At 37.9% G+C, this 24,939-nt stretch overlaps 1 protein-coding gene across 8 annotated transcripts in view; it reads right to left on the bottom strand.

Annotated features, from left to right (window-relative positions):
• Window positions 1-24,939, bottom strand: part of LMBR1 (limb development membrane protein 1) — a 163,685-nt gene that overhangs the window by 88,532 nt on the left and 50,214 nt on the right. For 7 of the 8 annotated variants that reach the window (XM_045086287.1, XM_045086285.1, XM_045086288.1 and 4 more), the window contains one exon: window positions 8,870-8,973. In XM_045086287.1, the coding sequence (XP_044942222.1) occupies window positions 8,870-8,973 (104 nt within the window). Of the gene's footprint in view, window positions 1-8,869; window positions 8,974-22,745; window positions 22,767-24,939 lie in introns of those variants that run through there. The other variant, XM_045086290.1, reaches the window with a different exon arrangement.

Genomic DNA, 24,939 nt, shown 5'->3' with positions numbered 1-24,939 from the left:
AAAATATGAAAGTATACAAGTAGTTAAATCTAGCATTCTAAACAACTTCAAATTTCTTCTCTGTGTTCTAAAAAAGATAATAGGAAATGTTTTCTATGAATTAGTCATTTCGGTACTTCATTCTAACTTTTTCTTCTGTTGATACAGCCTTATTTTTTCAGTTTTTGCCTACTGATCTTATTTTTAGATTAAGAATAAAAAGAATAATAAGTTAAAAAAAGAATAAAAAGAATATATATATGTGTGTGTGTGTATCCATATTTCTGACAATTCAGTGCTTTAAAAGTCAATTATTCCAGGGGCGCCTGGGTGGCTCAGTGGGTGAAGCCGCTGCCTTCGGCTCAGGTCATGATCTCAGGGTCCTGGGATCGAGTCCCGCATCGGGCTCTCTGCTCAGCAGGGAGCCTGCTTCCTTCTCTCTCTCTCTGCCTGCCTCTCAGTGTACTTGTAATTTCTCTCTGTCAAATAAATAAATAAAATCTTTAAAAAAAAAAAAAAGTCAATTATTCCAAAACAGTAAGAACTTGCCTTTCTAGATAAGAACTACTTTGCTTACCAGCTGTGCAAACCAATAAATTTTTAAGTACTGTAACTGCTAATAACTTCAGTTTTAAAGAAAAGTAGGTATACCACAACTTCAAGTATTTCCTAATGTCAAAACCATCGAACAAGCCAATTGCCTTTATCTGATTATGCAACATTTATTTCTCAAAGGAACAGGCCAAATAAATGGGTTGGTAAAGTAATATACCAAGTTTCAACTATATACTGGGAAATATTTCATAGAGATCTTAAGATTAACATTTCATAATGCTGAATAAATTATTTTATAGACAAATAAATATCTTTAAACACCAAACAGAAGATTTTAATAGTCCAAACTCCAGCCTCACTGTGGACCTGTGAGCATGTGCCATAACGTGCCGTAACCAGGTAAGCAATTTCATTCTAGTCAGCATGAAATTAGACATCAATTTTACTTTCAAATAAATTCCAACCAAGGGTAGATAGTTTTCAAGTCCCCCTCAAGAAAAGTTTTGGAAAAAAGACTCTAATTGACAATGATTATTTCCATAAAGTTGTTTCATGAATGTTGGGCATAGTAGGGCCAATTTAATTAGAGTTTAATTACTTTAAAATCTGAACCTGATTATTTTTTATTCCCTCCATACTAAAATTCTTTCTCATTTAACAAAGAGCCCCAAATTGTGAGACTTTAGTTAATAATTTAATCATCATATAAAATAAAGTTTGAAGTTTAGTTACCTATTAAACACAATACCTATGTTTTTACGACTTACACTGTTACAATATAAAGCAGTTCCTATTCCAAAAAGGAAATAAATAAAGCTGACTATGTCAACTCCACTATCATTTCTTATATGTAGCTTTGCTATCGCAGGTAAAAAATGATCCTACACAAATCTTCCTGACGTTTCATTATCAACTGCCACGTAGCCCATACATTTAAGCACCTACTCATAAGTGGCGGCTCCTGGTAGGCGAGACCAACAAGATCCTGGGCAACCCCGCAGGGAGTACCGACAGCCCATTTTACAGACACAGACACTGAGACACATGCCTGTAGCCCTGCGTTAGTAAGGAGAAGAGTCAGGCTTTAAGTCAGACAGTCTAAATGCCAAAGCTCACAATTTATCCACTATACTATTATGCAAAGAAAGAGAACATTTGGCGTTAGGGGAGAAATCTCTCATTTTTTGATAGATAGACAGAAAAATGAAAGTGCTATACAACAGTCCAATTCAACGCTCCTACCATCTCGAAGTATACGGGTACCAGTGATATCTTTTAGAAACACAGCTGCTATTTAACAGTAACAGTTACTGTTACTGAAATTATAATTTAGTTCCCTCCAATATGCAATTGTACTAAAAAAGTGACAAAATTAAGATCATTTCATGAACTAAATGATTTTTAACTCAAAATCTTTATAAACTCAAATAATTTTACATGAAACAAATGTTTTCTTTTCCTCAAAGTAATACTTTTATACATCTTTCTCTAAGATCTCACATGGCAAGCTTCAATGAATCACTACAATCACGCCTTTTACAGTAGACTGACAATTCCGAAAAGAACCCTGAGAATATCAACACTGCCAGAATGAAATGTTTTAAAAATAATCATCTTTATCCATGTTGTTTCTATGGAAAACAGGGAAGGCTCCCAAGAGAAAACAGAGGAATTCTATTAATAAATTGCCGAATGATTTTTATTCTTGAAGGTGTTGGGAAAATCAAATTAACACATAACAATAGTTAGTGAGATAGGACTCCGTTTTCTGTAATAAACACCAAGATCAAAACGCACCCAAGGTAAACTTCCTTGCAAGTCTCCCAGCAGGAGTTTTCCTTCTTGTACGTGATTTCCTCTCACCCACAAAAACCAGGCCAAATACGCGCATGTGCCGCTAACACTAAGCAGCACTTCCTTATTCATCATGTCCAACAATTTATGGATGATCAGTGGCCAAAACGAGCAAAAATAATGAAAGGATGCAATGAAAGCTCCCTGAGACCGAGCTGGACTTCCTACTCATTTCTGTGTCTCTTTCAGATGCAGGCCTGATACAAATTAGCCACTGGGGGGAAAAAGTCGTCTGGTCATAAAATACAGTACAAGGTCACTTTTATGTAAGTTTGCCAAAAGGGACATAAACCAGGACAATTTCACACTGTGACACAGGATAGAAACATATTAAAACAATCTCTGTTCCTCCTCCATTGTGCTGTCACAGTGCTCAGCTTTATAGGCCTTCCCAGCACCAGCACCGGGCTCTTCGCTTCCACCTGGTCAGTCTAATTAATTAAGAAAGGAAGTTACCTCAAATTCTGTACTTTTTGCTTTTATTATCAAGCACTTCGTTTGAAGTTATAGGAGTTAACCTCTTAATCCTACAGACCGTGTGCTATGTTCTGGACATTTGGGGATGTCTGGATAGCTTGGATAATTGGTCAGGATGTTGCTGTCGCTTATGTTAAATTTTATGCCAAGACTTCAAATCAAAGATAGGCATTAAGGTGAGGCACAATATAAAATTACTCCCAGAAACATCTTTGCTTTGTGAATTAATCTGCCATTGATTATATTTTTTCACTTCCATTAAATTGTTGAATTTCTGCCTCATAACATCTGAACTCAAAGCAAGATGTTAAAATATAATATGAAATAAATATATTCCTAACTCCTACTTCATCTCTGGCCAGAGGTTAGATTTTCAGAGTTTACAAAGCAATCAGCAAACATCTTCTGACATCATCCCACATAATCTAGAGGTCTCTCTGAGGCAGAATGGGAAGAGAAAACCACACAGCTGATTCGAGGTGTGACAGGAACAGCAATGCTGTCGGCCCCGATACCCTGGTACCCCGATACCCTGGTACTCTTGGAGTAACCAAGATTAAAAAAAAGAGGAGAAAGCATCTCCACCACAAAACACAACACCCAGCAGATATAACCTTCTTATCAGAACTGAAACAAACATTAAGATGCAAGCCTGGGATTGGGTTCAAACACACGTGAACATATATAAAGCTGGACGCAATACACAGAGGTAACTACAAAATAATCTAAATGTGATAAATAGTTAAGCACTAACAATAAGAGTTCTAAGCTCAGTTCTTACTTAAAAACTGTCTTGCTTTATCAAACGCATCTCCATCCCCTACCCGAGGAATATCAAGAATGGGAACAGTGAGGAGATGGTCCTGATAAAATAGAAACATGCGCAATGGCAAGGAGAGAGAAGAAAGGCTTGTTTAAGGCCCTTAAAAGGACATGGCCAACCCCCCAGGCCTAAAATGTCCTGTTTGAATTAACATAGTGGTTTAATTAAAAACTAAGTAGAGAATTCTGCTTAATTTGATTTTCAATTCAAGCTCTGCATCCGCCCATGGCTAGTGGCCAATTTCCGCGTCTCGGCACAATATGCAAGGGGCTGTTTTAAAATCGATTGCCCGGGGGACTCAATGAGAGTATGGTGGAGCCATGAGCCATTTAGGGACCCCACCAGACTTAGACATAGTAAAACAGCGCCGGGAGGGTGGTCAAAGGAATAAAAGAGAAATTTAACTTAACCATATTTCAAGTTTGTCATTACTCAAATCATTGTGCTGAATTTACCAATTAGAAGTGTTTTCTAAGCCCTCTTCAATAGCCCTTCAGAACTAGATATGTCTAAAGCCAATGAGCAAAGAGCTTTAAAGGATATACACTTATTTGTGGAGCATAACAAATAGCATGGAGGACAAGGGGAGATAGAGAGGAGAAGGGAGCTGAGGGAAATTGGAAGGGGAGGTGAACCATGAGACACTATGGACTCTGAAAAACAATCTGAGGGGTTTGAAGGGGCGGGTGGGTGGGAGGTCGGGGTACCAGGTGGTGGGTATTATGGAGGGCACGGATGGCATGGAGCACTGGGTGTGGTGCAAAACAATGAATACTGTTACGCTGAAAAGAAATAAAAAAATAATAATAATTAAAAAAAAAATAAAAAGGATATACACAAAGGAATATACTCTTGCTAGCCAGCTAAGTAAAACATGTCAATGACTGTGATGCATTCACTTCAATGAGTCAACAATTAAAGTCTGGGATCCAGTCTACAATATTGTGTAAAGAACTACAGATCTTAACAAACATGATGTAAAATCTACACAAGTCAACTCCTAGGATCATATATTAGGAAAACAATGAAAGGCTTAAACATATACTTTACACATTAAGACTTAACCAAGCAATGTTAATAACCCTTGCAGCTTTCAAATAATTGATTTTAAAACTGAAAAACATAAATTTTTACAATTATATGTCATGATTACCTTAATCTTAAAGCTTTCCAAACAATTCTAACAGGGTCTAGAATGCACCTTATCTTCAAGGTGATTTTGCTTCAGTCCATGACATTTCAAAATGGGAAAAATAATCTGTAACCTTAAAATAGCCCAAGATAATATGTGAATAATTAAGAACTGACTGTACTGTATTCAGTTGCTTTCTGGTGATCCCATAGAACATTTACTGGCGAAGTGCATTAAGCTCTAGAATGATGGCACTAATAGCTAACATATCCTGGGCTATGTCTTTTACATGAATATTGTCCTCTCATTTAATCCTTTAAATAATACAGTAAGGTAACAATCATTGCTATACCCATTTTACAGAAAGAAAACGTGAGGTCCAGATGAAAAAACTAGCCCAGGCCGTGAGACTCAAAGGGCAAATTTTGGCCCGTTAGCACCCATCCCTCCCATCTGTCTGCCACAGGCCCCTTCTCCGTGCACAAAGAGCAGAACCCTTCTGCCTCTTCCGCCTCCAGGCTACAGCCCCAGTTTCCCTTCCCTCCTCTGAAAGCTTTAAAGACCAAGTTCTTTCATTTGGTTCCTACAACTCCCAATCGTTGTCCAATGACAAGTGACAAGTCAGACAAGCGGTAACCAACTCTCGCCAGCTGTCTCCTTGCCCCCCTTTCAATCCTTTGCTGAGCTGGCGAACCGCCTGGCCTGGACAAGCTGACTATACCTCGAACACATAAGTCCTCTCTGAGATCGTGAAATGGAGCTGGTGATCTTGAAGGATTCAGAGGAGACCAACATAGTCAAAGATGTGCTTAGAAAAGAACACTGTTTTAAGAGTGTATGGACAGACTAGATGTAAAAAAAAAAAGAGAGGAAAGAAGGCTGCACAATTGTAGGTGTGAAGTATCTTCAGTTACCTTCTGGTGTCCCTCCTCAAGCTGCTTCTCCCCTTGGACCTTAGTCTCCACGGGGGAACAAGAGAACAGTGACATATCACTGGGGTTTCTGTCAGGTTTTTTTTTATTCTAGAGATGGTAATTCTGTTCCAGTAAATGTAGCCAAGACCTTCTTCTAGTTGGTTTGTTCACAACAAGGGCGGAAACCAATTTGGAGACAAGGAGTCTGTCCACATTACAAACTGTTTTTCTAAAAAATAACCTCTTTAACTAAAAACTAGAATTTTGTAAAGAGTATAAATTAGGTAGAGGCAGCATGTATTCTACTTTCAAATATGAAAATAGAGCTAACACTGAGCTTTACCAATTGTTTTTGTACTTGGTAAGATTACACACGAGGTGGAGACAGGACGAAAGAACAATTTGCATATTTAAAGCAAACATCAACACAGCATCGTTGCCGACATATGTTGCAACACTCTGTTTAACGGGAGTAGGTGTGTGATTGATTCAGTACGGTGCTATCTCTAGAAAACAGCGTTTCACATTGTCTGGTACGTGTACTCCCTTCCCTTAGTGACATATGTTTAAACTCCGACATGTGTATTTATCTCTATACTTATATAAAACAGTAGTTGCAAAAATCTTTTTCAAAAATCTTTTGCCAACTCCCTGTTATCTATAGCACAAAATCCAAACTAACTGGCAGAGCATTCAAGGCCTCCCAGATGTGACCCCAACAACATTCCATGAACCCTGATCTCTGACCAATTCTGTTCTATAGCTAAGTGCCAGCCATTCCCTCAATCCAGGCAGAATCTATGCCTTTACTCAAGCCTGGAATGCCACGCTCCCTCCGGCAAAAGCCTATTCATTCCTTCAAGTCTTTTTTTTTTTTAAAGATTTTATTTATTTATTTGACAGAAAGAGATCACAAGTAGGCAGAGAGGCAGGCAGAGAGAGAGAGAGAGGAGGAAGCAGGCTCCCTGCTGAGCAGAGAGCCCGATGCGGGACTCGACCCCAGGACCCTGAGATCATGACCTGAGCCGAAGGCAGCAGCTTAACCCACTGAGCCACCCAGGCGCCCTCATTCCTTCAAGTCTTAGCTCAAGTGCAGGGGGACCCCTCCCGTGAAGCCTCCCCAGTTTCCTATGCAAATCAAGACTTGACTCCTTCCAGTGCCTCCCATCACAGCGGGCTGCATAAAGTTCATCACACCACATCCCATTTGATTGCAGCTCTTTCTCCTATCTCTGGAAGGCAGGAGCCCTGGCTTTTCATTTCTGTCCCAGCAAGGTCCTATAGTAGCATAATTACTTCCTAGTAGGTGCTTCGTAAAACTCTGTTGAATGAATGAATATCCATCAAAAGCTTTGGCTCTAAAATTATACAGAAATCACTTTCTCAAGTGTCTCCTATGCTGTCACTTCTTGGTGTTCATTCTTTCCAGCCCTCTTGAACACAGTACTTTACATCCCATTCTTCCAGAAACCCTGTCTTCTGGCCTCCACAAAACCCCACGCCTTTGCTCCCCTGCTTTCCCACAGGCCCTGCTCAGCGCCTCCTTTGCTCCTTCCCCTGCGAGGCCGCCAGAGAGCGGGCCTTTCTGCCCCGGCCCCGCTTGTCCTTGGCCGCCTCACCCACTTGGGCAGCCTCCATAAACTCCAGCGTTGACATGTGAAGATCAACTGCTCTGGGGTGGTTATAACCACGAGGTTTTAGTGCCCGTTCTGGAATTGTACATATGTGGCCCTTAGACAACTTAATGACAGCTAATATATTTGGACCTCAGTTTTCTCCTTATAAAAGGAAGGTCTGCACTACATCCCATTCAGCAAAACTCCTATAATTTCTTCAAGAAGTCTTAAGCAAAGAGCTTTTTAAACTGAAACTACACAATTCTTTCACATTATACAGATGATTTAAATAATTCAGATAAACCATGATAAAAAACAATTCCAGCACATCAAAGCCAGTTTTCTCAATGTCAGGTCTGACTATCAAATACAACCATCCATTCTGATCTCAGGACACTTATTATATATGAAATCAACTCTGCTTTTCAGGTTCAAACTATTCAAGTATGGAGTACTATCTAGAAAGCAAGAAGGTACATCCGCTAAAACAATACCCCATCACCTCTCAGTGACTCTTTCCTGGCATCCTTCAACAAAAGGATGTACTTAAGGTTTAAAATCAGAAGACTTGCAAAATGTGAGACTAAACAATTTCATTGCTAAGTACCTACAAAAAGTTATATGAAATAAAAAGTCATAAAAATTCAGTTTACAGCTTCCCTTGCCACAGGTATTGAGCTGGCATTAGAGTATTGTTCAACAGTAAGACACACAGGCATACCTTCACTTCACATAGCACAATACAAATAGAACTAACAACTAAAAAGGTGTAATGTGTCCATAAATAAACTGTAACTCGGACCTCATTTTTGCCAAAAAGTATTAACTATTTAGATCTTTGTATTATATTCCATATGGTTATATGGTTAACCATTGCTATATGGTTATAGCAAAGACCCCCAACAAGCCATAAACAGGAACATCGTTTGTTTCACTTTAAAATGTTATTTTCAAAGACAGATGAAGTTATTACCACTGATACAGTCTGGACTGATTGTTTAAGATGCTCTTGCAAAGTCTCCTATTAGGCTCACTTTTAACCTCTCACATTCACTAGGATCAGTAACTCACAGTATCTTGAGAATCTGACTATCTACAGGGCATGTTTGATTTTATAATATGCTACTCTCCTGAAAATACGAGATACAAAATAACTTGTACATCAAAATATGGTTTAATATTTTGAGAATTTCATGTCATACTTTACACTAAATGCAAGAGAGCCTACAAAAGGAAGAACGGCTATCTTATCAGCTTTCTTCTCTACAAATACTCCAAGTTTACAGGTACTATTAAAACCTTCAAAGGTCAAAAGATGACTTCCTCCCTATGGAACAAAATCATTCAATATGCAATAGTATTAATATTATTGTCAACATGATTAATATTAATAAGATGTCATTATTACTAATTAAACGTTTTATATTTCAAATGGTTGTTCAAGCCTGTTTTTACTAGTTCAACATGAGTGACATATACTTCTTTTGAAAAATTTAATTCCAAAATATGATTCACTTACCTTTTTCAGGCCAGCAAAACCTTCTGATTCCAGAAAGAAAAAGGCAAAGGGCATCAACACGAATAAACAAAGGTTGGAAAAGAGAGAAGCAAGATTCCACAAGCCTATAGGGAGGTAGCAAAAAAAGAATAAAAAGATTAGAGACAGGCCTTCTCAAAAAAAAATTACTATGCTAAATTATGATATTAGTCAAAGAGCTATACTTTTTAATAATAAAAATAAACATAAACTTGAAGACAGTGCCTAACAAATCACCTAAACTTACAAATGAGAAAATAATTACACATCCAAATTTCTGTAACTTTGTAGCTTGTACCTATTAGGGAAAACCAATGTATAAACTAGAAATATTTTTCTCCATGCCCTAAAACAAATTCACTAAAGATATGACAAATGCAGAGATCCAAGACAGAGTCTCTTTAGATATACTGGCATCTGAATATTTAAATTAGAGCCACTAGCATGAATTGAGCACTTAATAAATGCCAGATACTCTACTAGACATTTTACATGCACAGTATTATTTAATTTAAGCCCAAGCAAAATAAGTCAATCAGAGATAGACAATTATATATCTCCCTGATATGAGGAATTTGAGAGGCAGGGCGGGGGCATCGTGGGTGGGAAAATGAAACAAGATGGGATGGGAGAGGGAGACAAACCGTGAGAGACTCAATCTCAGAAAACAAACCGAGGGTTGTTGGGGGGAGGGACAGGGTGGCTGGCTTATAGACATTGGGGAACGTATGCGCTATGGTGAGTGCTGTGGATTATGTAAGCCTGATGATCCACAGACCTGTACCCCTGGGGCAAATAATACATTATATGTTAATAAAAACAAATAAATATTTAATTTAAGCCTACTAAAAACACTAAAAGTAATAATTAGCACTTCTTGGGTCCTTCTGTGCCAAGCACTATTCCGAGTGATTTACCAGTATTATATGAACTCGTGTATTCCTCACAGGAATCCCCCAACAAGACAGAGGCATAGGCTGGTTATATAACTTAGCCAAGGTTGTAGAGTCTGCCAGTGGCAGAGTTAACTCCTGGGATTTTTAAAAATCACTATATCATAGAAGGTTAAGTAAGCAATTCTAAGTGGGAAGGAAAATATAAGAAAGGCAGACAAGTTCATATCACCTTTTGGCACATTCTGTACTCTTATAAAACCACAATAAAGAGCTACTAAAATGATAATAAATAGATTTAGGAAAAGAAGACTAAGTCTATCTTTGGGATTATGTTTGGCCAAACTTCTTACACCTTTTATAGGTAAAACTCTCAAATTTAAAAACGATTTTCAAAATAATACCTGTAATACTTAAAAAATCAAGAGTTAAAGACAAAATTATACTAAGTATAAATTCAATCTATCACATGCACTTATCACTCAGTGCTTTGGAAAATGGGCAAGAAGTGTTCTTTCAAAGCCCCTATTTAGAAGGCAGTGTTCCAAGCACAAGAGACAGAGGAATGAACAAAACCTTTGTTTTAACCAAAATATGGTACGAGGAGTCTTTTCCGTTTCAGCCATTCTAACAGGTATATAGTGGTATCTCTTTACTGTTTAAATTTGCATTTCCCTAAATCAATAAAAAATAACATGAACATCTTCATGAACTTGTCTGCCACCCATATGTATATTCTTTGGTGAAAAATCCCTTCAAGTCTGTTGCCCATTGTTTCATTAGACGTTTGTTTACTTACTGTTGAGTTTGGCAAGTTTTTTACATATGCTGAATACAAGTCCTTCATCAGGTATATAATTAGCAGATATTTTCTCCCCATCTGTAGATTGTCTTTTCATCTACCTTTTTAACAAGTATCTTCCAAAGAACAAAATTTCTTGATTTTGACAAAGTCCAATTTACCAATTTTTTCTTTTACAGATCATCTTTCCCAAGAAATTACGGTCTATTCCAGTAACACTAATACTTTCTCCTATGTTTCCTTCAACAAGGGCTACAGTTTTAAGATCTACATTTATATCTATGATCCCTTTGAGTCGCCTTTTGTATTTGGTGCCTGGTATGGACTGAAGTTCATTTTTTTTCCCTATGACTATCCAATTGCTCCAACACCATTTGTAGAAAAGAATACTCTTTTTCTGCCAAAGTGCCTTTGCACCTTCACTGAAAGTAAATGGACAGTATATGTGTAGATATATTCCTGGATTCTCTATTCCATTGAGTCAATCTATATAGCTTTATGCTGATACCACACCATCATGATTACATGGCCTTAAAATTTAAGGTTTTGAGTTGGGTAGTAAGTCTTCCAATTTTGTTTGCTTTCAAAGTTGTTTTGGCTATGCTAAGTCCTTTGAATTCCCATCTCAATTTCAGATCAGCTTTTCAATTTCTACCAAAAAAGGGGGGGGGGACCCTTCTGGGATTTTCAATGAGACTGCATTAAATTGGTAGACCAATCTGGAGAAAACTGACATCTTAACATTGTCTTTTTATCCATGAACATGGTATATCTCTCCATTTATTGTGGCATTCTTTATTTTTTATCAGCAGTGTTTTATACTATATAGTATATAGGTCCCTCACATCCCTAAGTATAACATGTTTCTGATGCTACTATATACAAGTGGCATTGCTTTTTTTTTTTAAATCAATGTCCATTTATTCATTGCAAGTATACAGAAATACAGTTGAGTTTTGTACATTTATTGTGTATCCTGCAACCTTGCAAATTCATTAACTGGTTCTAAGAGCTTCTTAATAATAGACTCTACCACAATTTCCATATAGACAACCAAATCATCCGTTAGTAGATACAGTTTCACTTTTTCCTTTCCAACCTTAATGTTCTTTATTTTCTAAAAATCACCAGAACAATGTTGGATAGAAGTGGTGAGGGGACATCTTTACCTTGTTTCTATTCCCAGGGAAAAGTCTTTCATTAAGCATAATGTTACCTATAGGGTTTTTACAGATGCTCTTTATTAGGTTGAAGAAATTCCCTTTCATGCCTAATTTGCTGACAGATTTTTATCAAGAATGGATGTTGAATTTTTCTTCTGATATTTCTGCATGTATTATGGTGACTTTTCTTTTTTAGGGTTTGAATATAGTAGTAACATTCATTGATTTGTCAAAAATTATAATGTATTATTCTTTTTATATATTGCTATATTTGATTTGCTAAATTTTGCTTAGAATTTATGCATAACTCTCTTTTCTTGTAATGTCTGTCTGGTTCTGGGAACAAGGTAATGCTAGGCACCATGAATTAGGAAGTATTCCTTCACTTCCAATTTTCTAAAAGAGTCTGTGTAGAACTGGTATTGCTTCTTCCTTAAATATTTAATAGAACTGAGAGTGAATTTTTCTTGGCCTACAGTTTTATTTGTAAGAACATTTGTAAAATTTCTACATTTGTGAGACTTCAGTAGTTTTTGCCTTCCAAATTTTCCCATTTCTCTAAGGTGCTGTATTGACATAAAGGTGTTCACAATGTGCACTAATTATCCTTTCAATACCTGTAGAATCCATAATGATGTCACCTCTTTCATTCCTCTTATTAGTAATTGGTGTCATCTCTTTTTTTTTGCTAATCAACCTGACTGCAGCTTTATTAATTTTATTGATCTTCTCACTTTCTCTGTATTTTCTGTTTTCTATTTCACTGATTTTTCATCTTATCTTTTTTTTATTTCCAGTCTTCTTAATTTGGTATTCATTTGCTCTCCTCTTCCTGTTTTCTTAAGGTAGGAATTATGGGCACTGATTTAAGAAACTTTTTCTTTTCTAAAATGGACATTTTAGTGCTATAAATTTTCAAATGTTTTATTTTTGTTTTCATTTAGTTCAAAGTACTTTCAAATTCCCCTTCTAATTTCTTCTTTGGCTTATTAGTTATTTAGTTACCAAATAATTGAGGGATCTTCTAAGTATGTTTCTGCCACTGGTTTCCCATTTAATTTCATTAAAAGACATATCTTATATGTCTTAAATTCTTCTAAAAGAATTGAGATTTACACAAAACAAAGGGTTTTGTGGGGTTGGGGGGTCGGGAGAGGGTGGTGGGGTTATGGACATTGGGGAAGGTATGTGCTATGGTGAGTGCTGTGAAATGTGTAAACCTGGTGATTCACAGACCTGTACCCCTGGGGCTAATAATACATTTTATGTTTATATAAAAATTTAAAAATAAAAAAAAATTGAGATTTATTTTATGGCACAGAATATGGTCTCTCTTATGTACCTAGTAGACTAAAAGAATGTATATTCTACTGGCGTTGGGCAGAGTGGTCTATAAATACAAAGTAGGCCAAATTGGGGTCACCTGGGTGGCTCAGTTGCCAAGTGAATGCCTTGGACTCATGTCATAGTCCCAGGGTCCTGGGATTAAGCCCCACATCAGGCTCCCTGCTCAGGAGGAACCCTGCTTCTCCCTCTCCCTCTGCTTGCTGCTCCCCCTGCTTGTATTCCTTCTCTTGCTGTGGCTCTCTCTGTCAAATAAATAAATAAAATCTGAAAACATAAATAAATAAATTAGGTCAAGTTAGTTAAGAATGTTATTCAAATCGTCTATCTTGTTAATTTTCTTAATTTGTTCCATCAATTATTAAAAAGAAGATATTGGTAAATCTGAATAGAACTGTGATTTTGTTAAGTTTTCTTACTCTAATTTGTATTTTTTACTTACTCTAATTTGTATCTAATTTAATTGATTTCTCGAAGTTTTTGCTTCATGTATTTAATAGCTACTTACTAGGTAGATAAATGTTTATTAAGTTTTGATGAATCAAGTCCTTCATCATTATGAAATGATCTTATTTATGCCTAGCAAAACCGATACCCTTTTCTAATAATAATATACCTACTCCAGCTTTCTTCTTATTAGGATTAGCATGGCATACCTTTTTTCTGCTATTGCTCTAAACACATTTGTATCTGTATATTTAAAATGAGTTTACTGTAGGCCCCCCTATACTTGAGTCCTCCTTTTTATTTAATCTGATAATCTCTGCCTTTTTTAAAAAGTTTATTTATTTATTTTTAAGTAATCTCTACACCCAAAATGGGGCTCAAACTCCCAACCCCAAGATCAAGAGTTACATGCTCTTCTGACTGAGCCTACCAGGTGCCCCCAATCTCGATTTTTTAATCGGAATGTTTAAACCACCACTGATGTTTACTGATATGATCAGGTTTAAGTCTGTTGATTTGCTCTTTATTTTCTTTTTGTCTCATTTACTGTCCCGTTTTCTTCTTTTTCTGTACTCCTTTGGATTAATTTTTATGATTCCATTTTATTTTTTACAGTTGCTTATTGACTATACCTCTTCATTAACTATTTTAGGGTTATGTGCAGGTTTATCACATACACCTTAACTAATCATAATCTTTTAAGTGATATAATACTCATGTACAGCATAATAACCTTCCAATAGTGTATTTTCATTTCTTTCCTTCTGCCTTTGTGCTATTGTTGTCATGCATTTTACCTGTGTATGCTATAAAATCACAATACATTGTTACTATTTTTTAAGCAGCCAGTTATCTTTTTTTTTTTTAATTTTATTTGTTTGAGAGAGAGGAGAGGGAGAAGCAGGCACCCTAATGAGCAGGGAGGCCCTGCTTTGTACTCCGGTGTGGACTCCAGGTAGGCAGAGTGAACCCCCAAAGATGTCCACATCTTAATCCCTAGAATCTGTGAATATGTTACATTACATGATATATTAGTTTTCTAGGGTTGCACTAACAAGGTACAGCAAATTGGATGGCTTCCAACAACAGAAATTTGTTCTTTCACAGTTTTGGAGGCTCTAAGTCCAAAATCACGGTATCAGTAGGGCCATATCCCTTCTGAAGGTTCTAGGCAAGAATCCTTCCTTATCTCTTCTGGTAGCTGCATTCCTAGTTCTTACAGATGTATCTCTCCAAATCTACCTCTGTCTTCACATGGCCTTTTTCAGGTGTGTCTGTGTCTTCGTTTTATCTTCTTTTAAGGATACTAGTAATTAAATTAGGGCCTACCCTAAGCCCATGTGACCTTATCTTAACTAATTACATCTTCAAAGACATTATTTCCAAATAAGGCCACATTCTGAGGTTCTAGGTAGACCTGAATGGGGGGAAATGGGTAGGCAGGAAAGAGGACCATTATTCAATGCCAAAAAGACCACAGATATAATTATTTCTTTTTTTTTTTTTTTTTTTTTTATTTGTCAGAGAGAGAGGGAGAGAGAGCAAGCACAGGCGGACAGAAAGGCAGGCAGAGGCAGAGGGAGAAGCAGGCCCCCCGCCGAGCAAGGAGCCCGATGCGGGACTCGATCCCAGGACGCTGGGATCATGACCTGAGCCGAAGGCAGCTGCTTAACCAACTGAGCCACCCAGGCGTCCCCGCAGATATAATTATTAAGGTCATGGACCTTAACATAGGTTGACAGAGAGATCATCTTAGATTAGCCACGTGGGTGAAACCTACCCAAATAACCTTTAAAAACAGAGAACGTTCCCCAGCTGAAGTCAGAGAGAAGCAGCAGAAGGGTATATTAGAGAGGAACTCAACCCACTTTTGCTAGAGGGGGTCAAATGAAAAACATAAGAGGTGGGCAGCCTCTAGAGCAAAGACCAGCACCTGGCAAGGAAATGGGCTTCAGTCTTAAAACCACAACGAACCAAATTCAGCCAATAACCTGAACGATCCTGGAAGTAAATTATTTCCCAAAGCCTCCAATAAGGAATGCAACCTCATGAAAAACCTTCATTTCAGCTTCTGCCACCCCCACAAAAAGAACATCTGTTTAGTAAGACTTACAAGGAGAAATGTTTAAACTGAGATGATGATAGCCCTTTCATTCATCCACCTGTACAACAGCGTGTCTCAGTGCAACTCGCTCCTGTCTAGTACTCTGTCCAGAACCTCCAGTCACTTGCCCCCCCACACACATCTGTATCCTGCACCCCCATCCTCCCGGCAGCACCCTGGTTGCAGGACTCATATATGCTGAATTGCTGAGCTTCAGTGCCTACATTTTCTTGAAAACTTAGTTGTTTTAGGTGACAGGGTATATACAAATCTCTCTTACTCATCTTGGTTAGACTATATGTAGCTTTTAAACTTGAATACTGATTTTCTTACTTCATACCTGAGCCTTAGTTTTTGATAAAACAATAAACACAGGGAATGTTCTGGGCATAAAACACCACAGCAGTTCACTCTTTCTTTACTTACTGTCCTCGTGGATTTGTTAATCTTCAAAAAGCTGTTTTTAACCTGTAGTTACCCACTGTTTGAAGTTGACTTCCCAAATACTTACTGATGTTCTTGCCCCCTTTTTTAATTGTTTCAACACACAACTCAATAAAGCCTCAACCTCAATTCCTATGTCTTTGTTCTCACTTACTCAACGAAATTGTTATCCATTCTCTTTACTCTCTTGCCCTAAATTCCTAAAATGTAATTGCTCCAGTACACATTTACACATTCCACAGTGGACCTCTACGATACCTCACAAAACCATCAAGTTTATTCTTTTTTCTCCCTTTTCTATACCCTGCTCATTATATTCTTTGATACATTTAGAAAGTATACCGAAATCAAATGACAGTGTCCTAAGGGCGCCTGGGTGGCTCTGTCAGTGTCTCCCTTCAGCTCAGGTCACGATCCCAGGGTCCTGGGACCAAGTCTCACATTGTGCTCCCTGCTCAGCAGGGAGTCTGCTTCTCCCTCTGCCTGTCACTGCCCCTGCTTATGTGCTCTCTCTCACTCTCACTCAGTAAATAAATTTCAAAAAAAGATAGTGTCCTAAAAAATCCTTAAATATAATGAAATCATTGCAAAGCCTCCGTTTGTTAAGCTCCTATTGTACCTGCTATTTTCAGTTTACACTCTGAAAGGAAAAAAAAATAATAAATCACTTAAGGAAAAAAAGTACTAGTTTTTAGATCTTCTCAAAGAATTGCTTTAAACTAAAAGGACCTCTCTTCTTGTTTCTAATGGTCTAAATAAAGATGTCTTTGACAAAATACTTAAGCAGGATAGACTACATTTGTAAGATTCTGAAATTAAGATTCGTTCAAAATAAGCAAAAGTTCACTTTTATTTTAATGCACCAGGAATAAAAGGAAACACAGAGTTTTGGAGCAGAAAAGAACTTGGAGATCCCTTGTTTAATTCACTCAGAAACCAAACTCCTTTTTTAAAAGAGGTTAAATAAATGCCACACAAATTCCGTAACTTACAAATGATAGACAAGGGAATAGATTCAAGATCTCTTGCTCTTTTAGAGAGCAAGATCCACCTCTACGGATCTCACACTTAACATTCTGAATGAAAAAAGCACAATATTTTGAATTTTACTAATATCTGCTACAAAAAGCAATCAGCTTAATAAGATTTTACTAAAGGAAATGTTTAAACTGAGAATATGACAGCTTATTAATTCTATCCATCTGTGTAAAACAAAATTAGTTGAGCTTCTGATCAGTTTGTAAAACACTGAAACAGAATTCAGCACTGCTACATGTGTTTATATGTGAGCACATGTAGACCCAAGCCTTCTGAAAACACCAAATATGAGAAGGCTTTAACAAATCCAACTTCAATAAAACATTGCTTGTACTGTATGTACTTTGTGTGCTATATTATAATGTCCTGTAACAAAACAAGGCATTTATACTATTCGTGATGTAAAAGGCCTAAAAGTCCTGATGGCCAATGTCTGCGTGAGTGGCACTTTATGTCTGACTTTACGTCTGACTAGCCTGAGTGTGCATCTATCAGTTATATATGAGCGAGAAAAGGAACTTCAACTCTGTTTCCTCATGTATAAAACAGGCTATAACTTAACTCATAGGCTCTCATAAAGAACAGAAGAGAAATAACATACCAAATACTAAACAAACGTCAGTGCCTCCTGCCAGCCATCTCAAAATAAGGCAAATGCTCCAAACAATTGAAAAATTCTAATGCACACCAGCAATGTGACCAGATAAAGACAAGAAAGTGAGTTACAACTAAAATTAGCTCTCAACCATTCCCAAAGAAGTATTCTCATTAGGGGCATCTGGGTGGCTCAGTCAGTTAAGCATCTCCCTTTGGCTCAGGTCATGATCCCCGGGTCCTGAAATAGAGCCCAGTCTCTTCGGGCTCCCTGCTCAGCAGGGAGCCTGCTTCTCCCTCTCTCTGCCCCTCTCCCAGCTCATGCTCTCTCATGCTCGTACTCTCAAATAAATAAAATCTTTTTAAAATTAAAAAAAAAAGATTCTCATTAACTACACCCCAAAAAGGTTACAAAACAAAAACCTGTATACACATGATATTAAAAATATATGAAAACAACAATGACCAATAATAGATACAGAAAGTAAACTGCAAAGAATTACACAAATTACCAACAATGTGAATATACTAAAATTATGGATGATTTTCTTCCTACTTTTCTACATATTGTAAGTTTTCTATAAGGAGCAAACAAAGATCCTTACCCCCCCCCCAAAAAAAAAAAAAAGAAAGAAAGAAACATATTTAAACCTCCTTCTCTCCAAATCCCTGTTGGGTAATCTCCCAACAAAATGCTGGACTTCCCCTAGGCCACACCACTCACTGTATCTACCAGCCTCACTGGCCGCACAGTTCAACTCCCAGCTCCAGCTGAATCAGCACCGAGCAGGGAGCTCAGAGCGTGCTCTCTAACAGCTGCCACCATGAATATAAACCCCTGGATGCTTAAACTCCACTAACTTTTTTACACTGGGGGGAGCTTTGTAAGTTTTTGCAATTTGAAACAACTATCATCCGTAGCACAGAAGCAGACTTTTTTATTGTTACTGAGCTACAAATACACGTAGTTCATCCGTAGCGCAGAAGCAGACGCTTTTATTGTCACTGCGCTACAAATACACACAGTTCAGAATTCCTCCTTCTCATCAGTCCCCTTTCATGCAGGGAAAGCTACACATTTTTCTCTGAGAATCAAAAGTTAAGAAATACGACAATGCCTTGGGCAAAAGCTCACAAATCAGAAAAAGTATCTGTTCTGACTAACCCACACAATTAAAACGAAGACAGTTATGAAAAGCTGAAGAAATCTCTATCAACTGATATGAAGGAGGAGCAATGTCTGCAGAACAAGTGAAGAAAACGGTGCGCATGATTACAAAGATTCTGAATACGAACTCGTTTAGTTTGGCATGAAACTAGATGCCTACACTTTTACATGCTGAACTTCATATACACATAATATGTGTACACATGTGTATATGCTATATATGTGTGTGTGTATATAACACATACGTGTGTGTACGTATGTATAATTTTATAATTTCTTTTACTTTCCCCCAACTGTCCCTTTTCCAGGAGACTCAACGTTAGTACTAAAGGTTTTGACAACCACAACTGTAGAAAGGGATATAATATGATACAGAACCTCCACTGTATTTATTTTTGCAAGAAATATTGATTTAACACAAAGATTTTGAGCATTGATGGTCTTATCTTAACAGGATAATCATCTACATAAATAACCAGTTTTTATTCAAAGACTAAATAAGTAAATGCAAAAAACTAAGCTTATTTACCAGAGTATATAAATGTGAAAGTCTCAGACTTAGTTTATGTTAATTTAATTATTAAATCTACAACATATAAGTTGAAGTTACTTTGAGAAACACACCTAATACAGAGAAAAATAATACATCTAACATTCCCAAGTAGTAATTATATTCTTGACAATTTTGTAAGACTTAATAAGTTTCCAGCATTTTACAAACATACATCAGACATGCATACATATATATCCCTTAAGAATTATTCTATAATTTTGATAAAACTTTCCCAATTTTAAATTAGGACTAATATATATAATATAATTTATTATATATGACTACATATTAATTTATAAAATAAAAATATTAATCAAATTTCTCTACTCAAAAAGCTAAAATTACTTCAATATAGCTAAATTATATCAATATAACCCAAAAAATTCAAAAACCTCATAGTTTGTCTAAAGCAATATAAGTGACAACCTTTTTGAAAGATCTCTTTTGTCTATTCCCCAAAGACGTACCTAAACTTAAACAAAGGCTATTTACTAATCCTAGAAGACTTCATTTCAAACCAAACCAAACAGACCTGCGAGATCACCACAAGATGCATTAACTTCTAGCTCCATCTGCTGGAGTACAAAATATTCCAAAGTCCACCATAGAATACTATGAAGCAAATGATTGATCTATTACTTTCCGTCATCTAGGTGAAAATTTTCATGAATTTAAAACAGAAAATTAAATAGAGTTTAGCCATATTCAGTACATTTCCAAAATGACAAATCTAAGTTAAAATCAGTATTTCAGTGGGATTGAGGATCTAATGCAGTTGTCAAAAAGTGAGTTATATAATAAAAAAAATTCTACCAAGAAAGGAGAAGCTTTAGAGAAAGACAAGTCTTTCTAAAAGCTTTCTAAAAGCTTTCTAAAGCTTTTGAACAGTAAGTATTGTGTGAACCTCAGAATTAGAACAAAAACTAAAGAACAATTTTAGCAGAGCTGTACAACTTTTTATCTTAATATAACTTTTTTCTTATAACAAAAAAGCAAAGTCTGTTGTAGAAATATTATAAAATACAATCACCAAAAAAAAATTTTGTATTCTGTAATTAATTCTACCACCCAGAGAAAAATGTGTTTTTCAACATCTTTCTCTAATGGCCAAAAAAGCACTCCACTGTTAGGATCTACCAAATTCAATTAAGTAAATTTCTTACTTTGACACTTAGATTGTGTTTTATTTTTAATATTAAAAATAATACCTCTATTAATATCCAGTAACTACAGTAATAAGTGACTATTAAGACCAATTAATTAGAAACTACTGGTAAAATTAAATAATGATATATTAAACTTTATGAAGGACTGATTTTGATTTAATATCTATACATAAGTAGATGTAATATTTATTTTTCTTTTTAAGTTTGATTGCTTATAATCCAGAAGTCTGACTTTTTTTAATCTTCTTGGGACCTGAAAATTGATAAAATAAAGATGGATTTTGTATTGTTCCTTCATGATACCCACAATAGCATACTGTCTATTCCTATTGAAAAATCAAAATAAAATATCCATGCCTTAAAAAGACTAGTCAGGTTCATGGTGGCTATCTCTTAAAAACTAAAAGTCAACTAGGCAATCATGTTATAAATATGTGTCTCTGTCTGTTTCACAAGGAGTATGGACAGCTTAGCAAAAATTGGCCCCCGGTGGCAGGATACCTCAAAGAACTAAAGAATTATTTCCTGACCATTTAAGGCACAACTGACACCGTTATTCTCCTACCCTCCAAAGACTTATTCCTGTTCAGTTTTTAACTTTAATCTCACATTACGTGAAATTACCACTGAAAGGGAGTAATTCAATGCATTTAGTGCATTCACAAGTCCCCATCTCATTCTAAGACCTATCATCCAGAGAAGAAAATCCCCTGTGTATCAGTTTTTCAACCTGTGGAACTGACTAATTTCATATTTTTCTAAGTTTTAACAAGATACAAAGGAAGTGAATACAAATAGCTGCTTTCTTTTTTTCTGTCCATATTTCACCCTTTGCCAACTTTAACAATACAAGTGACAATACAAATTTTAGTTCCATTTGAATTTGTCATCTCTGCTCTCTTTGTACCATCCTAGAATATCTACAGTTGCTGGCCGTGTCATACCCACACTAAGCGAATGAAGGGACACGGCTCAGCTGCATCTGGCTGACAGACACGGGGCTGACACTGCCCATGACCAGAGGATCACCATTCTGCCTCGTTCCAGCTCAGATATCAGTTTTGTACATCACATTTTTCAAGCTGTTTTAATAATTTTCTCACTGTATACAGAGAAACATCTTGTTCCATGATAGAGATTTAGAACTAAGAGTAATATTTTATTTATTTACGTTACTAAATTCTGGCCCACAGAAGTGAAGTGGCATTCTACCGTAATCTGGTTAACATGTAACATCTTAAATCCACGTGCCCAAAATCCAGACACTGTATTTAATTCAAACTAAATATTTTTAAACATACTAAAGCATTATCAATACCCATACTGGCCTAGTGCATGTGATTTACACACTAAGGCACAAGCGATCAAAACCATCCATACTGACAATTTTATAGGTAAGTCATTCTATTTCTTTTCAAATTAAGTTCTTTTTCTAGCCAAGGTATTGCTAATGACACAATAAATAACTTTTACTCACTGAACGATGAATCTTTACTGGAAAATTTCAGTGTGAAAGTACGGGAGCAATGATCCATGGGAAATAAAGATAATTTCAGACATCTTCTGAGACCTCAAAGAATTTGGCAGAAATTCACAAAAGGCTTAACCAAGAAGACAAATAACAACTCAAGAAAATCTCCCAAGTTTTACAAAATGTTAAATGACTGACGAATGTGGATGATATAACTGCACTGGGGTAAAGGAAACCCTGAGACTTTCCAAGGACTACTAAACACTGGCTCTGACCTGACACTAAATCTAGGAGACCCAAAACACCACTGTGGCCCACCAGACAGAGGAAGGGCTTATGGAAATCAGCCTGTCGATGGAATATTAGCTCAGGTCTCACAGATGTCCCAGTGGGTCTGTAAACCTGGTCTATGGTCACATGCCCAGTGCCAGAAGGCACAAGGAACAGATATACTTCACAGCTGACAGAATCCCTACTCTGGTCCCCTGACCTGTTGTAATAAGGGCTCCTACAGTGGGAAACACCACATGGAAGCTTCTAGAATTGCCTCTAACTAGGAAAATAGTAAACCAAAAGTCATGCCACATCCCCGGAAGAAATGCAGAAATTAGTGCCACCATCAAGGGTTAGAAAGACACAAAAGTGGTGACTCCCACATCCCCAGAACATACCTTAGGACAATGACAGTGGATTACCATAAGCCTCACTCGATGGCGACCCCCCACTGTTGCTGTTGTTCCAGCTGCTGTTCCAGATGTGGTTTCAATGCTTGAGTAAATTAACACACTGGTACCTGGTGTGTGACTCCTGGCCTCTGTCTTCACCTCTGGCCCCTAAGACCTACCGTAAGAAGTTTACTTGCAGCTGCAAAGCCAGCAAAGCACCCTCACTGCTTTCCTTCAGGGCCCTCCAATTCTTCAGTCCTGTGTCACAATTTAATTTGCAGGAATATTGATGGCCTTTCCCTTCCACAAAATATCACAGGGGCCATTCTAATGATGACATTGTGCTGATTGGATCTAGTGAGTGAGAAGTAGCAAGTATCTAGACTAACTGGTAAGACATTTTCATGTCAGAGGTGGAGAATCAATCCAAGAATAATTCAGGGGCCTTCTATGTCAATGAAAGTTCTAGGGGGTCTAGTGGTGTGGAACACATGGAGAGTTCTCTTCTCAGGAGAAGGGTGAGTTGTTGAATCTGGCTCTTCCTACAACCAAGAAAGAAACAACTGTCCATGGGCTTCTTAGGATTTTAGAGGTGACAAATCCCTCACAGAGCCCCTCTGGGTGTGTTACTCAAGCTCATTTACCAAGTGACGCCCAGAGCTGCCAGTGTACGGTGGGGTCCAGAACAAAAGAAGGTTCTGCAACAAGCACAGGCTGCTGTGCAAACTGCTTTCCTCCTCAGGTCACCGGGTCCGCAAATCCACTGGTGCCTTAAGTGTCTGTGGCAGAGGGGGTGCTGCTTGGAGCCTCTGACAGGCGCTAGAGACAGATCATGGCACAGGCCCTTAGGACTTTCGAGCAAAGTCCTACAGCACTACAGCCCCTGCCCCTCTGGGACATACATGAAGGACAGCCCTGCACAGATAACCAGTCTCTTTTAAGAAACAGATCTTGGCCTGTTACTGGGCCTTAAAAGAGATTGAACACTTCATCATGAGCCACCAAGTTACCATTTGACTGGAGCTGCCCATCAGGAACAGGGTGTTTGTTATCTGACCACCGAGCCATGACACCAGACGTACAGCAGCACTCCACCACCCAACAGAAGTGGTATGGACATGATCAAGCCCAAGCAGGCCCTGAAGGTACAAGTAAGTCACATGAACAAGTGGACCAAATGCCCATGTCCCCACTCCTACTCTACTACTTCTCTCCCCCAACTTGCACCTGAGGCCCCACAGGACGGTCCTTACAGTCAGCTGACAGAGGGAAGAAAAGACTCCAGCCTGGTTTACAGATGGTTCTACACGACAGCACCCAGAGTGGACGGCCACAGCACTGGGGCCCTCGGAAATGTCCCTGAAGGACAGCACTGAAGGGAAATCCTCCCGATGCTCCTGGCTGTTCACTTTGCCTGGGAGGAGAAATGGCCAGACATGTAATTACAAACTCACGCGTTATGTCCAGTGATGTGCCAGACGGTCAGGAAGAAACAACTAGAAAACTGGTAGCAAGGGAATTGGGGGCAGAGGTATACAGACAGAACTCTCTGAATGGGAAAAAAAATGTGAAGATATACGTGTCCCATGTGACTTCTCGTCAAAAGAGGACACTGGCAAAGGGGAAGTTTAATAATCAAGTGGATAGGGGTGCCTGGGTGGCTCAGTGGGTTAAAGCCTCTGCCTTCAGCTCGGGTCATGATCCCGGGGTCCTGGGTTCGAGCCCCGCATCGGGCTCTCTGCTCGGCAGGGAGCCTGCTTCCTTCTCTCTCTCTGCCTGCCTCTCTGCCTGCTTGTGATCTCTGTCTGTCAAATAAATAAATAAATAATCTTAAAAAATAACAATAATAATCAAGTGGATAGGACACCAGTCAGCCTCTTTCCCCAGCATCCCTGTCCTGGTCCAATGGGCTCATAAACAAAGTGGCCATGATGGCAGGGTGGAGATTAGTCATGGGCTCAGCTATATGCACTGCTACTCATCAGAATCATCTGGCTACATTTACCACTGTGTGCCTAATTGTCCGCAGCAAAAACCAACACTGAGACCTCACTATGGCACCACTCCCAAGGGAGATTAGCCAGCTACCTGGTGGTGGGTTCAGTGAAATGGGCCACTCCATCATGGAGAGGGCAACATTTTGTCCTTACTGGAACAGCCACTTACTCTGGGTACAGATTCACCTTGAACGCAAGGTGAG

This window comes from Mustela putorius, unplaced genomic scaffold, assembly GCF_011764305.1.
Source record: "Mustela putorius furo isolate JIRA1106 unplaced genomic scaffold, ASM1176430v1.1 tig00000929_pilon_pilon_pilon, whole genome shotgun sequence".
In the NCBI taxonomy this organism is placed as follows: Eukaryota; Metazoa; Chordata; class Mammalia; order Carnivora; family Mustelidae; genus Mustela; species Mustela putorius.
The sequence above is the reverse complement of the archived record's forward strand: the minus strand, read 5'-3'. Positions and strand labels throughout refer to the sequence as shown.